This window comes from Vulpes lagopus, chromosome 12 (assembly GCF_018345385.1).
Source record: "Vulpes lagopus strain Blue_001 chromosome 12, ASM1834538v1, whole genome shotgun sequence".
NCBI classification, from domain to species: Eukaryota; Metazoa; Chordata; class Mammalia; order Carnivora; family Canidae; genus Vulpes; species Vulpes lagopus.
The window spans coordinates 80,292,029-80,310,900 of record NC_054835.1 but is presented as its reverse complement, the minus strand read 5'-3'; the positions used below and the strand labels follow the sequence as shown (position 1 = coordinate 80,310,900).

The 18,872-nt window shown below is 33.5% G+C and overlaps 1 protein-coding gene across 1 annotated transcript in view; it reads left to right on the top strand.

The window, feature by feature from the left end:
- Window positions 1-18,872, top strand: part of UBA6 (ubiquitin like modifier activating enzyme 6) — an 85,419-nt gene that overhangs the window by 63,467 nt on the left and 3,080 nt on the right. Inside the window, exons 20-32 of the mRNA XM_041724605.1 lie at window positions 1,181-1,286; window positions 3,891-3,980; window positions 4,081-4,161; window positions 5,368-5,496; window positions 6,908-6,959; window positions 7,048-7,111; window positions 8,306-8,375; window positions 9,418-9,489; window positions 12,422-12,539; window positions 13,888-14,081; window positions 15,102-15,229; window positions 17,855-17,942; window positions 18,097-18,191. Of these exons, the coding sequence (XP_041580539.1) occupies window positions 1,181-1,286; window positions 3,891-3,980; window positions 4,081-4,161; window positions 5,368-5,496; window positions 6,908-6,959; window positions 7,048-7,111; window positions 8,306-8,375; window positions 9,418-9,489; window positions 12,422-12,539; window positions 13,888-14,081; window positions 15,102-15,229; window positions 17,855-17,942; window positions 18,097-18,191 (1,287 nt within the window). The remainder of the gene's footprint in view (window positions 1-1,180; window positions 1,287-3,890; window positions 3,981-4,080; window positions 4,162-5,367; window positions 5,497-6,907; window positions 6,960-7,047; window positions 7,112-8,305; window positions 8,376-9,417; window positions 9,490-12,421; window positions 12,540-13,887; window positions 14,082-15,101; window positions 15,230-17,854; window positions 17,943-18,096; window positions 18,192-18,872) is intronic.

Genomic DNA, 18,872 nt, shown 5'->3' with positions numbered 1-18,872 from the left:
ATTCTTTGTATTTCTGTCAAATCCTTTTTATGATTTTCCATTATACCTAAGATAAAATTCAAAATCTTTAACATGGCCTAAATGTTTTTCATGGAGTGTCTGCCATCTGCTACCACTTTAGCTTAAAATTTACCTATCTTTGCTGCCTCCGTCATTCTGGCCACACATTGCTTCTTTCAGTTTTTTATAAGGCATCCAACACTTTTTCACCTCAAAGACTTGTACATACTCTCCTTCAGATTAGGAAATTGTTTATCTTGTTTTAACAATCTTGTCTCCAAATCTACCTACTTTAGTTTTTGTTTTTGTTTTTGTTTTTTCCCAATCTTTCCGTTGCATCCCGAATGTCTTTATTTAAACAGACTTTATTCAACCACTAAGTTCTGTAGATTCTGCTATGGTAATCTTTCACAGCGCCCTGTTTTTTCTGTCATAGTGCTTATTTTTATTGATACACTAATTGGTATTTGTTTCTTCACTAAATCACTTATTCAGGGACCATTTATTTTCCCATCACTGTATCCTCAGTGCCCAACATATGTCATTCAGGAAATATTGTTAAATAAGTAGATGAATGAGTGACTATAATGTGTACACCTTACATAATTTTCCTTACCTCTTTATATGACTCTCTAATGTTAGGGTTAGAGAACAGATTTTTAACAGAAGAAAATTTACCAGTGGAGAGTGTAGTGGAAAGTTGGTAATCTTGGGCAGAGGAAGAATAAAAACTTTAAGAAATTAACATGTGTAGAATATAGGTATTGAACATATTAAGGAAGAAGATTAATGTTTGGGAGAAAAATAACATTGAGAAGATACAGTAGAACAGAATTTGTAGTCAGGAAATAACCAAAGAAGAAACAGGAAGCAAGAGAAGAAGGGACGCAGTACATTAGTTAAGAGTTAACCTAGAGTAAAAGAAAGTTGAAGCCCAAAATTTAGTAGTAGTCAAAGAAGAAGAAACAGACAAAAATTACTAGGTTGGGCAACAAAATTTGTGGGAGGAGCGGGACAGAAATGATAAATGCATTATTTGGTGGTAATGTATCTGTTTCCTGAGATACTATATCCAGAAGTGATCAGTGTGTGGAATGATTAACAGAAGGTGGTGAGATGTCCTCTGCTTACATTGTTATTGCTCACTTACATGTTTGTTACCTGTTATCTTTTCAAATAGCCGTTGCTTAGCAAATCTACGACCCCTGTTAGATTCTGGAACAATGGGCACTAAGGGACACACTGAAGTTATTGTTCCTCATTTAACTGAATCCTATAATAGTCATGTAAGTGAACTGAGTTTTTGAAGTAAATGTTTATCTTCTTTATATCTCATAATTTTTATATCTCATTTTTTTCTCTTCATTAGTCAGCAGATTTGATTTAGCTTTCCTAATCTGTCTGTTAATCTGTCAGTAATTTCCATGCATATATGCATATGCATTTTTTTAAAGAGAACTGAACTTAATTTTTAAATCATCAAAATTTTGTTTCTGGTGTTTTGCAATCTCATTTTGTCTTTACTGTTTATTTCTCAGAGGTGCTTGATTGGTTTTCTAACAACCTTTGAACTGGTGACCCATCCAAATCTTATTGAAGACTCAGTTGTTCCATGGGAGGAAACCAAGCCATCTATATATGTAAAGCATATAGATGTCACTTTTTTTTAACCTCTGCAAGTGATTTTGATATACTCCCAAAGTTGAAAAACACTGGCCTGGGAAACATTTGTAGGCTTTATGATTTTAAAAAAGATAAACCCAAGTTGTAAAATGGAAAGAATTTTTTTTACAAGTGTAAATATCACTTTATTTCATAGTTAATGTTTGCTTTAGTAAAATTGTTAAATATTTATAAAATGTTTTCCCGTTCTCATGAAATCCAAAGTTTATATAGTAAGAACATTATAGTAGACAAAATTCTAAGTTTAATTTGAAGGAAATTAGAGAAAATCATATGTTGAAGTCATATTGGAAGATTTTCAAAATAGAGAATGCTGTTAAAATTCTAAAAGTTCCTTGTTTGTGTTATTCTACCACATTTTTCCCAAGCCTCTTACTATATTCTCTGACTTTATATTTAGAAAAAATAGAATTCTCTTCTGGCTTCCCTCTTTGGTTTATAAAATATTTTATGGTATTTCACATAAACAAACTGAAATAGAAATCTCTAAGAAGAGGGATCCCTGGGTGGCGCAGCGGTTTGGCGCCTGCCTTTTGCCCGGGGCGCGATCCTGGAGATCCGGGATCGAATCCCACATCAGGCTCCCGGTGCATGGAGCCTGCTTCTCCCTCTGCCTGTGTCTCTGCCTCTCTCTCTCTCACTGTGTTCCTATCATAAATAAAAAAAAAAAAAAAAAATAGAAATCTCTAAGAAGAGATAAAGTGAGTCATTTTAGATTGATTAAACCAATAAACCTGGGGCACCTCGGTGGCTTAGTGGTTGAGCATCTGCCTTCAGCTCAGGGCATGATCCTGGGGTCCTAGGATCAAGACCCACTTCGGGCTCCCTAGGAGCCCGCTTCTCCCTCTGCCTATATCTCTGCCTCTCTGTCTGTGTCTCTCATGAATAAACAAATAAAATCTTAAAAAAAAAAAGAAAATACGCCTAAGCCAAATGTAATAGAAAAAGGGTCTTTTTAATGGTATTTTTTTTACATGAGACAGGATAGACATTTACCATTTCTTTTTTCTTTCTTTTTTGAAAGTTATTTTTAATGGTTTAAATTTTTTTAATTTAATTTTGTAATTTTTTTATTTTTTTTTATTTATTTTTTAGTTTTTATTAAATTCCAGTTAGCTAACATATAGTTAGTTTCAGGTGTACAATATAGTGATTCAGCACTTCCATACACCACCCTGTTGTTCATCACAAGTGCACTGCTTGATCCCCATCACCTATCTAACCTATCCCCACATCTGCCTCCGCCTGGTAACCATCAGTTTGTTCTCTGTAATTAAGAGTCTGTTTCGTGCTTTGTCTCTCTCATTTCTCCTTTCCCATTTGTTTTGTTTCTTAAGTTCCACATAAAAGTGGAATCACATGGTATATATCTTTCTCTGCCTGATCTATTTCTCTTAGCATAATGCTCTCCAGCTCCATCCATGTCATTGCAATGTCAAGATTTCATTCTTTTTGATATGTTGTTTATTTAAAACACACTTCTTGGGCAGCCCCGGTGGCGCAGTGGTTTAGCGCCTCCTGCAGCCCAGGGCGTGATCCTGGAGACCCTGGATCGAGTCCCACGTCAGGCTCTCTGCATGGAGCCTGCTTCTCCCTCTGCCTGTGTCTCTGCTTCTCTCTCTCTGTCTGTGTCTCTATGAATAAATAAATAAAATCTTTAAAAAAAATAAAAATAAAACACACTTCTTTAAGAAACTGTATGAAGCATCAAGGACATATGATCCCTGCTCCTAAATTTTTTTCTCCTTGGAGAAAGAAACTCATGGTATGCTGAGCACCATTTTGGAGAATTCTTGAATTACTTTTCAAAGTAGGGAATGTTGTAGTTTTCAATGTCACCTTGACTCTTGTAGAAAAAATTAATTATATGTGAGAACCTGCCATAAGTACCACATGGTACCAAATAAGTGCACAGGTAATAAGTTGTAATAAAATTCATGTTTTTTTGTGACATTGCTATTAACAAATGAGTAAGTGTCAAAAAAAATCCATTTTTCCCTCTTACTTGCCTAAGAGAAAGAGGATTTAAAAATATTGGATTCATTTATTATTTCCTTTTTTAAAATGGTCATAAAACACTCAAAACCATTTTTTAATGGTCTTAAAACATTCAAGTAAATTCAATCAATGAAAAATTGCCATTGACTTTCTTTTTTTTCTTTTTTTTTAATTTTCTTAACCATCTATTGTCATGTTTTATAAATCAGCGGGATCCCCCAGAAGAGGAAATACCATTTTGTACTCTAAAATCCTTTCCAGCTGCTATTGAACATACTATACAGTGGGCAAGAGATAAGGTAATAAAGATCTTTATTTTAAGAAATTTTTATTTGAAGTAGAAAAGACGTTTCCAATTTTAAAACAGACTTCTATATGTAACTTTTTTTTCCTTTATAGTTTGAAAGTTCTTTTTCCCACAAGCCTGCATTGTTTAACAAATTTTGGCAAACCTATCCATCTGCAGAAGAGGTGCTACAGGTAAAAATCAATACATTTTAATATAATCTCAACACTGTCTCAGTGTAATCTTACTTGCAAATTGCCTATAGTTTATTTCACCTCTTTAAAGAAAGATTATAGCATCATTATTATACATAGTAAGTACATGAGGAATCTTGAAATTAGCAAGTCACAAATAACCCCGTTTTTTAAGTTTGTATGAACAGGAGTTCATGAGATTCAACCTAAGAAAGATGTAATAATATTGACAGCTACAAATAATAAAATAACTTGTTAAACTCTTTGGAAAAAAACTGAGGTGAGTTCTAATGAAAATTTCATGAGTGGACAGTAATCTCTCAGACTTAATAGTCTTCATGATGAGGGCAACTTTAAAGATATTTTCTTACTTTTCCTTATTCCTATATTAAACAGGCCAACTTTTTAGTTTAAATAAAGTGTTATTTATAAGCACTATTATATTAAGTACATATGTAATACCAACAACTTAGCAGCTAGCTAGACATGAGGATAACTTGTCAGATAAGAAATTACAGTTGAGGGACGCCTGGGTGGCTCAGTGGTTGAGCGTCTGCCTTTAGCTCAGGATGTGATCTTGCAGTCCCCGGATCGAGTCCCACATTGGGCTTCTTGCATGGAGCCTCCTTTCCCTCTGCCTGTGTCTCTGCCTCTCTCTCTCTGTGTGTCTCTCATGAATAAATAAGTAAAATCTTTAAAAAAAAAAAAAAAAGAAAGAAAAGAAAGAAATTACAGCTGAAATTTCATGTGCTGTCCTTTTCCATTCTCCCTCCAAAAAGAAATAGGAAGAAGAAAAAGGCAGGGACATGGAAGGGAGCTCATGGTAAAAATACTAAAATTATAGTTATAGGTCACATGAGCTGGCACTTCAAACTTTGGCTAATACTTTCCGGGAATAGGAGCGCCTGGGTAGCTCAGTTGGTTACATCTCGGCCTTTGGCCAAGATCATGATCTTGGGGTCCTGGGATCAACCCCCACATCAGGCTGCCTGCTCAGTGGGGAGTCTGCTTCTCCCTCTCCCTCTGCTTCTCCCCCTAGCTTGTGCCCTCTCTCTGTCTCTCGTGTTCTCTTGCTCTCTTTCTTCAAGATAATTAAATACAAAATCTTTAAAAAAAAATACTTCCCAGTAATGATACGGGTGAGTGATGGGTATTGTGTGTTTAATTGGAAATGTATTTATTTTGTTTTTTTTCCCTTCATTCTAGAAGATACAAACTGGACACAGTTTAGAAGGCTGTTTTCAAGTTATTAAGTTACTTAGCAGAAGACCTAGAAATTGGTCCCAGTGTGTAGAGTTAGCAAGGTTAAAGTTTGAAAAATACTTTAACCATAAGGTAAGTATGCATTATAACATATTAATTGCTCATTTAATTGCTACCAAATTAGTTTCACTGGACCAAACATCTCTTTCATTCGAGAATCTTTTCAGAAATAAGTAGTAAATTAAGTGAAAAGAAGCACAAGGCACATAGCTAGTTTCTCTTTGAATGTTAAAAGAATACACTTATATTCCATCCATTCTGATTTCCATCAGAAATACATTTACTTGATCCTTATCTTTTCTATGTGCAAATTGGGTTTCAGGTAGAGGTTCCCTTTAGAGAATAAGGAATACATTTCACTAGTAGTCTAAAAGTTTATTCAGAATAAAGCAAGAAACTGAGAAAATAGAGATACTGTCAGAAATTTTGTTGAATTTTGCCTTGCCCACCGATACCCAAAATCGTATTTTATGTCTGTTTTGGTCTGTTTCCTCGTTTGTAAAATGGGGATAATAAATTGGCGTGTAATTCATAGCTAGTGTGAGCATCAAATGAGTGAATTACATATAAAGCACTTTGAGCAGAACCTAGCCTGTAAGTGCTCACTAAATATTAGCTGTTATTCTCCCATTACTTAAAATTGCTAGAATGTGTCCTGCACTCTCTTGAGTCTCTCCCTCTCTTTAGGCTGTTACCTATCAGAATATAAGTAAGTTTTTCTTTTTTAAAAAGTCTTTTGATTTCACTTATCCTTGCTTTTCACTTCCTTCTGGTCTCTGCTGCTTAGAAGAGTGATCTTATACTTGCTATTGCTACTTCCTCATCCAATAGATATGTCTTCTTTCTCCACTGCTGTTCAAATTATTTTTACCATAATTATCAATGACTCCTTGTTTCAAAATCCAAAGTACTCTCTTTAGTCCTCTTACCTTTTATACCTTTTTTTAAAAGCTTTTTTATTATGGAAAATTTTAACCATAGAAGGTGGGAAAAAATAGCATAATGAACCCCCATGTAATTTTCACAAATCTGTCACCCAGGTTGAACATTTACCAACTTGTAGATAATCTTGTTTTATCCATATACCCTCCCAACATACTCTCCTCAGATGGTTTTGAAGCAAATCTCAAACATCATTTATCATTTCAAAATACAAAATACTGTATATTTTTACTGGTTTCATTTTTGTTTTAAGGATTAGCTCTTTGAAAGGAGCAGAATGTTATATAAAATAAGTCACCATTTGTATTAAAAGTGATTAAGTAATGTATATTTATGTTTGCTGTAGATGCAAAAAAAAAAACTATATGTTGATAGAAAATAACAATAGAGGTTATTACAGGTATGAGGGGCAGTGACAGGGAAAATGGAGAAAGGGAATATAAGGGTAGCTGGAGGCTTCAGTGTATACCTTCTTGTGCATTTTTTTTTTTTTTACCTCAGATAATATTGAATAGTGATTTTTTAAAATATTTTTCTTTAGGCTCTTCAGCTTCTTCACTGTTTTCCTCTAGACACAAGATTAAAAGATGGCAGTAAGTGTGACCAAGTCTTGTGAAGAACATTTAATATAATTTATTTCTAAGTGTCTATAATGAAAATAATATCTGTATATTCTGTTAGGTTTGTTTTGGCAGTCACCAAAGAGGCCCCCCTCTCCAATAAAATTTGATTTAAATGAACCTTTGTAAGTATTTGTATCTAGTTTTGTATGCATCCTTTGTTGTAAATTTCTTAACTATGTATTTGTTTATAGGGTAAAAACCTCAGGCTCTGTAAATGTTAAATTATTGCATCCCTCTTCATCTAAGAGTTATTTAGCATATTAGTCTGTCCAGCAAAGCCAGCCACAGTCCTTCACATATATGTGAATCTGTTTATTTAGATAGTAAAATAACTTCATTATTTTTAGCTTAAGTGAAAGCAAAGTATTACCTCTTTGACTTTATCCATAAGAAAAAAACATAAAATAACAACAAATGTTTTCCTGTTAAGTAGAGCCAGTATTTAAGGACCTTTAGTGATACAGAAGGAAAAATGATTACTACTATCTCCCTAAATTATCTCAAATTAATTTTCAAAATAGTTGAGTTTGAATGAATACCTGTATACCATATCTATATTAGATAGACATTTATACACACATGCACAAACACCCATATTTATATGTATGTATTTCAATTAAACACTTAATTTGTTAACCTTGCTTTCAACAAATAATTCTAATTTAGTTTTCTCATCTGATGCCTATGTTAGGCTTCCAGTCCCCTTATCCTGACTACTTTTCCTTTAAAACTTCCCTTGTGTTTTTAAACAAACTCATTTGTTTAGTTTGAACCTAATATATGTTCTTTTAAACCAAATTTCTAGGGATCCCTGGGTGGCGCAGCGGTTTGGCGCCTGCCTTTGGCCCAGGGCACGATCCGGGAGACCCTGGATCGAATCCCACGTCAGGCTCCCGGTGCATGGAGCCTGCTTCTCCCTCTGCCTGTGTCTCTGCCTCTCTCTCTCTCTCTCTCTGTAACTATCATAAAATAAATAAATTAAAAAATAAATAAATAAACCAAATTTCTAATTTTTTATGAGTTAAAATGAATTTTCTTTCACTAGTCTAATTTTTCTACTTTTTGCCACTCCTCTCCCCAAAGTAATCATGATCATCTTCTGAATATTACTACTTAGAAGGATGAACATTTAATGTTTCTTAAAGGTTCTGTAATTCTTTCGTCTAGACCAGAAGTTCATTGCCTAACTTTTAAATATTCCTGTAACGAAAATTCTGTGATTATTTTTCTTCAGCATTTCAAAAGCTATAGTTTTGGTGAATTAAGCATCTTTGAAACTGTGCATTCACACTTTGCCTTATTTTTAATTTCAAAAGGCACTTCAGTTTTCTTCTGAATGCTGCAAAACTATATGCTGCAGTCTATTGCATTCCATTTACAGAAGAGGTAAGATAACCTTCAGGCTCTAGGAACTGATACAAAACCAGGTAAAAACTTGATGACTTGCCAGCTAATTGCATCATCAAAATATGTTTTTATGTTACAAGAATCATTCTTTAACGTCAACTTTTTGTTTTGCTGTACTATCACATGTTGAGATTTCTTAACCTTTACCCTACCTATTTCTTTAGACATCTTTATTGACTATTATCTAAAGCATCTAATATAGTTTTAATTGAAAGGCAGATCTGCATTAGTGATTTTTTTCTTCACAGATGCAAAATAGAACCAAATAAATTGCTATACTTTTAGGTAGGCTAAATGGGCAAATACGAACTAGAGCCATAATTAACACTGGCTATTTTGGATCCAGATAAAAATGCCTGGTGTAAATTAATCCTTTTTGGAGTTAATGGTAAAATATACCATAAATGTCTGGTTAAAATAGTGCCATTCAGTCTGGTATTCTTTTTCTAAAAAAAGAGTGGCAATTCTGTGATAAGAATGTAGGTGACCTCAAAAGCAGTATGTCTCAGTTTTTCCTAAGCAGCTTCTTAAAAATGGATATAGATCTGATAGCCTTAATAAATTCATCTTAGTTCATCTTGAACCATTTAAATATTTTTCTACTTCCGAAGGTATGAATTCCATTTACTTACATATTTCATTTATTGAGTCCGTATTTATCAAATATAACTTTGTGTGGGGAACTTTATAAAACAATGACGAGATAGTCCCTGATCACGGAGCACTCAGTCTGATACAACCAGTCCTAAAACTATCTTTTTAAAAATTTATGGAAAGAACTAAGATTTCAAGTTCATTGAGTAATAAGGAATTTTTTGCACACACCACCCCTGCCTCCCAGCCTTTATATGAATGGTATTTCTATAGAATAAAGGTGAATGTCACAAATGGATATGGTCTAAATAGTCAGATGATAAATTATTCAAATTTAGTATGATAAAGGATCTCTTTAGGATTTTTTAGCTTTAGAATTCAGAATTTTAAAAAATAATGTTCACAAAATAACTCTTTAAAAAAACAGGACTTATCAGCAGATGCCCTCTTGAATATTCTTTCTGAAGTAAAGATTCAAGAATTCAAACCTTCTAACAAGGTATGTTTGGAAATTTATTCACTCAGCAAATAGTTACTGAACTTTTACTTGTATCAAGTCTCATTCTAAACCTGGAGAATCTCACAATGAACAAAACAAAATTCTTGCTCTTATGAAAGTATAGTCTGTTGGGCGAGAGGCGGACTATTAAAAAAATGCTATTATTATAATACTGCAATATGGGCGTAGTGCTAAGAATTAAAAACAAGGAAAAGAAGTAAAGGGTGATGGAGCTGGTGTCATTTTTTGTGGGCTAAAGGGAAAGCTTCTGATACAGTACCATTTGGGCAGAAGCCTAAAGGAAGTGATAGAGTGAGCCATGCTCTTATGTGGTGAAAGAATAATGCAACAAGCAGAAACAAGTTCAGAGAAAAGCCCTGAAAGACTTTGAAGGAGGATTCTTCTGAAGGAGAGTATGAAAGAAGAGTGGTAGACAGTGAGATAGGAGAGATACTTGGGGTTATGATAAGTATTTAATGTTTTATTATAAGATAAGCCAGTGAAGTATTTTAAGCAGAGGACACAATCTGGCTAATATTTAAAAGGATGATTCTGGCTGGTGTGATAAGAATGACTATGTAGGGCATGAGAGAGGAAGCATGAAAAACTATTAGGTTATAGGCAAAATATGATGATGGTTTGAATGAAGTAGTAGGTAAAAGGTAATTTATGATAGCGATTGGAGTCTGGTGTATGTTGTCCTGACAGGGATTGGAATTGGAGTGTAAGAGAAAAAAGATTATTATTTTCTTAGTTGAAATAAGAAGCATGGATAGCAGCTCCAGGTGAGGAGGAAAAGAAGTTAAAGAAGTTTGAGCAGAGGGAAAAATAAAGTGTGAAAAAACTGCTCAAGGGGATGGGAAAGTCAGTTATTAGAAGTCGTAGTAGAATTTTGAAACAGCATTGAGAATCCATTTAATGTTAATCTACTTAATGTATTACATAAATGTGGCTAGAAAAAAGGCATTTGGATGCCTGAGTGCTGCCATAGAATAGCTGAAAAATTGGATATAACTAGGACTGGAATTTTATAGGGCAAATATGTTGGAAGGAAAAAGAAAAGCAGTATTAATAAAGATGGAATGTGAAATTTAGGCTGGATAAATAGAAAAGTTTGAAAATACTAAGTATTTTTCTTTTTCACATGTTCATTATATGCCTTTTTGTATACACTCTAAAAATCATCTACAAAACAATCTTTTGTTCCCCTTATGCTCTAGTAATATTGAAAAATATGGAATAATGATTGCCTCCCTATAAAATTCAAGCAGGAAGTGATGTGTGCAGTCTGCCATTCTGCACTTTTATTTTAGGGAAAAGGAAAATTTGTAGCTGTTTGATTTTATACAAATAAATGGGTGTGCTGAATGAAATGTTCATGACTTACAGCTTATCAAGAATAGAAGAACAGAAAGGTAAACAGAATTCCTATATAAAGGAGTTTCTAGTTATGAAATGAATAAGTCAAGGGAACAGAAAGCACAGCATAGGGAATACAGTCAATGATGCTGTAATAGCATTGTATGGTGACAGATGGTAGTAACACTTGTGATCATCACATAATTATAGAGAAATTGAATCACCTTATTGTACACGTGAAAGTAACTTAACATTGTCAACTATGTTCAAATGAATGTTTTTTTAAAAAAAGTAAGTTCCTAACGCATGTTTCTAGTAAACAGAACTGCTAGACAAGCCAAAGAAACATGTATCAATAACTTCACTAATCTTTATTGCTCTTCAGTGTTTTGTGCCTTGAATTGCTTCTTTCTCTATCAAAGTTTTGGGGTAATAAATTATCCTGAGCCATTTAGCTACAGTTTTAGTTTTAACATGAATTATGAGCTTTTCACAACTTCCTGAAGCAACTCACACCAAAGCTTCGAAGTCTAGCACTTGTTAAAAGATGCCAAAAATACCAACTAGATATTCTGGAAAACAGAAGTTTCTGTTTCCTTGACTCTTTACTATTTCTTAAATACTTAAAATAATACTTAATCTATAAAAATGTAAGTTTTTTGCACTGTAAAAAGAAATAGTATTTTTAATTAGCGATGATGCAGATAGTTTTTTTGTCTGAAATTGTTAACTTTACTGCCCTTGTGGAATGTCTAGTAAGTAATTTCTTAAAGATAAATTACTTAGATGGTGCTGCTCTAAGCATACATCTATATGAAGGAAGACTTATTCTTTCGGAAACAACTTCTTATCAGCAATCGGTAATTATTTAAAGGATGTCCATATTATGTATTTTATGGATTTCTTTGGAGACAGAAAACAGCTCTGCACCAGTTAGAGCTATACAATTTGGTTTGAAGTAGATTTCTCAGAATTGCAGACTCTTGATAAATATTAACTTCATTCTACTGTGGAATTGTAAGAGATCTATATAAATACAGATCTTGTAAGCTATTCAGTAAATATTTTAACACAAGATAATTTGTTTTAAATATATTGAATTTCTCTCAGTGAACAAGATAAAGATCACTTTTCTAGGAGTTGACATTCAGTGTAAGGAAATACATATTAATATGTAAATAAGATTACTTAGCAATGGAAGCTGTAAAATGCTCTGGGCCATAATGATTAATATGATTAAACTAGCAGGGGGCCTGGTTGGCCCAGTCGGTTAAGTGACTCTTGATCTTGGCTCAGGTCTTAATTTCATGATTGTGAGATTGAGCCCTGTATTAGGCTCCATGCCTGATTTAGTGATATCAAAGCCATCATTTTCATATCCTTCAATAACTTCATTTTCCTGGATTTTTCTTGTATATTTCAGTTATTTAAAACATTGTATAAAAAATAATGTGATTAAACTAGATAGAGGGAATATCTTCTCTGTGTGACTTACTTGGTAAAAAAGATATGGAAATCAGACTTAAGTACAGGCTATGATAACAATAGTGAATATATGTCCATGTATTTAAAGGTTGTTCAAACAGATGAAACTGCAAGGAAACCAGACCATGTTCCTATTAGCAATGAAGATGAGAGGAATGCTGTTTTCCAACTAGAAAAGGCTATTTCATCTAATAAAGCTACCACAAGTAAGAGGAAATCTTTATAAAAATGCTTTGAACTAGAGGGAATTTTTATGATCAATAAACTCTACACCCAAAAGCTTATGGGACTAAATAATAACTATAATAATAACAATGTTAGTTGATTTCATGATCATATGAAAGTCACTGTTCATCTTTAACTGTGACTAAATTCATTATTTGTCACCTTTTGCCCTACCTTCAGTTGCTATTCAGAAATGTATTATCTGCTTTATTGTCATTGTTCTAACTGGTGTAGTCCTTGGGATTCTGTGTGATTCCTTTTTAACTCATGGCCAGCATAAAGAGCAAAAAAAAAATGGAGTCTCCATATAGACTAACACTTAGAGCCAGTTTTATCACTTTAAGGATAAAAAGCCATAGACAGATTTCTTCTGGCTTATTAGTCTCCTTAGTTATACATGGGAAATACATCTTGACCTGCATACATCCTTGCTAAATGGTTTTAAACATAAGAAAACCAAAGTTGTATTCCTTAAAAACAAAGCCATTAGCTATGTTTTTAGAACTGCTTACCATGCTTTATTACATAAATCAGCAGTTTCCAGACCTTCAGGATTTTTATGTACAAACCAGTAAAATTCAGGAAATAAGAACCTAGGTTAGCCAACTATTTATTTTGTAAATAAAATACAGGTATGTTGCAATTCTTGGAAAGTACCATTTCTTACTTTCTCTTTTTTATAACAGATCAAACTACACCTATCTACAAATGATTTTTTTTCTAAAGATTTTATTTATTTATTCATGAGAGACACGGGGGGGGGGTGGGGGGGAGGGCCGGGCAGAGACACAGGCAGAGGGAGAAGCAGGCTCCATGCAGGGAGCCCCACGCGGGACTCAATCCTGGGTCTCCAGGATCACGCCCTGAACCAAAGGCAGCACTAAACTGCTGAGCCACCCAGGCTGCCCTACCTACAGAATGATTTTTGACATCACTAATCTAGAAATATTACAAGCAGATACATATTTTTATTAGACTCACTGACCCTGTACTTAGTTAACAGGGGCAAAATGTTTAGAATAGTATTTATGGAAACAATTTTAGTACAGTACCCAATGTTAACTTTATTTGTAAGCCACTTAATAGCAGATGTGATATATGGCTTTCTTATTTTCTGTTTTTTATAAAGATTTTTTTAATATAGAAATTTCTCTGATTAAGTGATATCACAGCCATCATTTTCATATCCTTCAATAACTTCATCTTTCTGGATTTTTTTCGTGTATTTTGTAAAGGAATATTTAAGGATAACGAATCCACATTGTTTTTTACCTAATAAAACCTTTACAAATTACTACAAAACTTTATTTTTCTGGTTGTTATGATCAGGTGATCTTCAGATGGCAGTGCTTTCATTTGAGAAAGATGATGAACATAATGGACACATAGATTTCATTACAGCTGCATCAAACCTTCGTGCCAAAATGTATAGCATTGAACCAGCTGACCGTTTTAAGACAAAGCGCATAGCTGGTAAAATTATACCTGCAATAGCAACATCCACTGCTGCAGTTTCTGGCTTGGTGAGTGTATTATTCTTTAAATGGAAATACTTCTTTTTCATTGCCTCTTACCTGTTTTCCCTACTATGCCACACTAGCCAGTCACTTAGAGATCTTAGAGAAGGAGGGATCCATATTGATCTTATAATTTTAAATTTCAAGGTATTTCTGAAAATAAGGTCATCCACATTTTGAAGCTTTATAGATATATAGATATTTTAATATAATAACTAATCTCTGTCAAGATAGAGTATAATTATTATTACAAGCAATAATACTCTTAATCATTCTTGTATTCTCCTTACAAAGCACTCTCTTTTTCTTGAATAAAGTGAACTGCTCTAATGGTTGGTCTTTGATTGTATTAGACTTTAGTTCTTTGCCTTAAAAAATGTAATTCCTGTTAGTGATTCAGATTTCTTACAGTTTAATCTTTCCTTAATGATTCAGAATCTTTAGGCTGGCCCTAGTTGTTATGCTGTACTATAGTGTTATACTTCAAAGCTATGTAATTATCTGCTCCTGTATTAAAGGATTTTAGAGTATTATATTTCTTGAATTCTCATGTCTTCCACAATAGGAAGATTAAATGATTAAATTAGTCATTTTAATAACTTTGTTCAACCCATATAGAACAGGTGAAAAGTTTGAAAGTATAAGATATGCAAAAAGTGGACAGATTTATAAAAAATTCCTATTATTTCAATCTAGTAGCTGCTTTTACTCTTTACAGAGAAACCCTTGAGAAGAATTTAGGAAAATTAAATAAATGCATTTGTTTATTTATTTAAAGATTTTTATTTATTTATTTATTTATTTATTCATGAAAGACACAGAGAGAGAGGCAGAGACCTAGGCAGAGAGAGAAGCAGGTTTCCCACAGAGAGCTGATGTAGGGCTCAATCCCAGGACCCTGGGATCACAACCTGAGCTAAAGGCAGACACTCAACTGCTGAGCCACTCAGGCATCCCTAAATAAATGCATTTAAAGTCATAAATAGTTTTGGGCTCTATATAATCAGATCACCTTCTTTTATCTAGGTTGCATTGGAGATGATCAAGGTAGCTGGTGACTATCCATTTGAAGCTTACAAAAATTGTTTCCTTAACTTAGCTATTCCAATTATAGTGTTTACAGAGACATCTGAAGTAAAAAGAACTGAAATCAGGTATGCATGAAAGTCTATTTCTCTTGCATAATGAAAATGAAATAAAATTTTTACCTTCTAAAAGGAAAATATCATAGTTTCACGTCTCCTTTTCTTATGGACATAGTAATCCTTGCTAAGACTAGGTCAAAATCCCATCTTCCTGAAACATTTCTTTTTTTTTTAATTGAGACATAACTCACATGCATTAGATTAGTGTCAGGTGTGCAACCCAATGATTCAACACCTATTTGTATTAAGAAATGATCAGAATAATAAATCCAGTCAACATCACCATACAGAGTTAAGCATAGTCTTTCCCTTGTGATATTTTAAGATCTGCTCTCTTAGCAACTTTCAACTATACAGCATAGTATTATTAGCTATAGTCACCATGCTGTGTATTATATACCCATGACCAATTTATCTTAAAGCTGGAAGCTGATACCTTTTGACTCTTTTTACCCATTTTGCTCTTACCCCAGTCCCACCTCTGGCAACTACTAATCTGTTGTCTCTATCTCTGAGCTCAGTTTCACATTGGTTTCTTTTTTTTTAGATTCCGCATCTGAGTGAGATCATAGATATTATTGTCTTTCTCTGACTTATTTCACTTAGCATAATGCTAATGTTGTTCCAAATAACAAGATTTCTTTTATTGGGGGTACTGATATGTCTTGGAGTTACTTACTCTCATTTTCTTTGGATAAATACCCAGAAGTGAAATTGCTGGATCATATGGTAATTCTAGTTTTAATATTTTAAGGAACCTCCTTACTGTTGCCAACACTTGGTATTTCTTGTCTTTAATATTAGCCATTCTAATAGGTGTGAGGTGATACCTCATTATGGTTTTGATTTGCATTTCCCAGGTGTTTAGTGATGTTGAGCACTTTTTCATACCTGTTTGTATGTCTTCAGGTTCTTTATATATTTTGGTTACTCACTCCTTATCAGATTCATGATTTGCAAGTATTTATTTCCATTCAGTAGGTTGCCTTTTCTTTTCTTTTTAATTCAATTTATTACTTCTGGCATAGCAGGTAACATGAGCTTCATGTTTGCATTGTTTTCTCTTGCCCTCCAAGTCCCCTGGGGATAATGCAGAACATCCAGGTTGATACTATACATGCAATAGATCTGTTACAGCTAAGGAACACTGAGCTTTAGAATAACCCAATTTTATGCAAAGACTGCTGGCAAATCTGACCACTTGTGCCCAGCAGAGAGGCATTATCTTTATTACCTTGTCCAGGAATCAGATCTGTTCTCTGACCTGAAGAGCGACACTATTTCATCATTCGAGGCTGTTTCCTCTGAAAACATCCCTGAAAGGATATTTCTAGATAAAAGCTATCGTAAGACATGTCATGAGTGAAAAATTGCCTCCCAGTAATGAGTATAGAAAGCCTGGATCACTAGTCACTTTACAGAACCAATGGAACATCCCTGGTATATTTACTTCTAGATTTCTTTTATGTAAGATTATTAATTTGAACAATTAACCACTGTTCATTTTGTCTGCCTTTTCATTTTGTTGATGGTTTTCTTTGCTATGTAGAAGCTTTTTAGTTTGATGTAGTCCCATTTGTCTACTTTTGCTTTTGGTATCAAATGTAAAAAACTTATCACCAAGGCTGATGTCAAGAAGCTTACTTACCACCTTTGTTTTCTTCTAGGAGTTTTATGGTTTCAGATCTTACATGTAGGACTTTCATTCATTTTCAGTTAATTTCTTTTTTAAGATTTTATTTTTAATTAATCTCTACACCCAAAGTGGGGCTCAGACTTAGCAACCCCAAGATTAAGAGTCGTATGCTCTTCTGGCTGAGCTAGTCAGGCTCCCCTTGAGTTAATTTTCATATGGTGTAAGATAGTGGTCCAATTTTATTCTTCCGCTTTATGTGAAGCATTCCTGACTAAACTGCCATACAACACTCACAACAGTTAATCTACTACATTATTTAGCATTGTACTTTGTTATGGTTTCATCTGTTTTTTTCTTAATTCAGATGAGTTAGAAGGCATTATAGTGTCTTACTGATCTATCATAAGATTTAGAACCTGGTTCCAGAAACTATGTGACAGAACAAAACAATCCCCCTGGACTTTTCATTTTTCACTTTCAAATTGACAACAACCACAAATTTGAAAATATCGGTCTTGGCAAGAGTGGGAACCACTCTCCTCATACATTACTACTGATAAGAGTATAAAATAGTATAACCCATAATAAGAGAAATATAGTGCATTACTTCAAATTTGTAGACACATTTGCACTCATCTCAGATGATATATTTATAAGATATTCATTGTAGCATTGTTTATCATAGCCAAAGATTGGAATAACCCAGCTGTTCAGTAATAGGGGACTGATACATCCACAGAGAGAAACCCATGTAGCTGTTTAAATAGAGAACTCTCTTGCCTAAGAGATACTGATTTATTATGAGACACTGGAAGGAACAACAAGGTACTGATAAAAGTGGCTACCTTGTATGGTATGATAGGGAAATAAGTTGTATTTTTCTTTTTCCTCTATGTTATTATGTAGCTAAGTAACAAATTATGAACTTCTGGGGATTTTTATTATTACTAAAAGGAAAAAATTAAAATGTTTTTGTTCTGAATATTTTTCTACAACAGAAATGGAATATCATTTACAATTTGGGACAGATGGACAATACATGGAAAAGAAGACTTCACCCTCTTGGATTTCATAAATGCAGTCAAAGTGAGACACTTATTTACTTAGTTCATTAGTTGGAGGTTTTCATAAATGTTCAGAAGTTTGTCAAGTGTCTTTTTACTGGTTGTAATATATTGTCACCCAGCCTTTTATATTTGGACATGGCTTTGACTGCCATCTTTTGGGTATTTACTTTTAGGAGAAGTATGGAATTGAACCAACAATGGTGGTACAGGGAGTCAAAATGCTTTATGTTCCTGTAATGCCAGGTCATGCAAAAAGATTAAAGTTAACGTAAGTATTGAACCTCACATCAGAAGATTCACAAGAATTAAAACATAAGGGGGATGCACACTTATCAAATCAAATAGATTTACCTCTGCTAATTTAACTAGACTTTGTTAATATCACTGTCTCCTAAAAATCAGAATCATTGTTGATAGCATCAGTGTTTTAACCCAGGAGCAAGTCAGATAACATGTTACCTTGTATTAAATAAATAAAAATTAACATAAAAATATTTGTCCTATGCATCTCTGCATAATGGGTGGTTTAACATACGTAAGTTTTAACTATGATTATCAATTAATGAGAGTAATCACTTTTTAATTACTATAATTCAGGCTTATTGATCTCTATTTGAAACAGCAAAATTGCTGTTACATAGATAAGGTATTAGTTTGCCTTATATTATTTTGTCATTAGGATCCCTGAGTATCTTTTGGATATATTAATAGTATTTCCTGTATACTACCTAGATGAGAATAGAATGTGTGGTCCTGAAGCATATTGATTAGTAGAATTTAAAATTTGTTGCAAGTAATGCCCAATAGTGCTTTATAAGTTGGCCAGTATTTGAAATCTCCAGCATGATATACTTTGTGAATGATATTTTTTATTTATTCTATCTTCATTTACCAGATGTTTACTAAGGACATTTATTAAGTACCTATTAAGTGACTAGAGAAGCTTGGC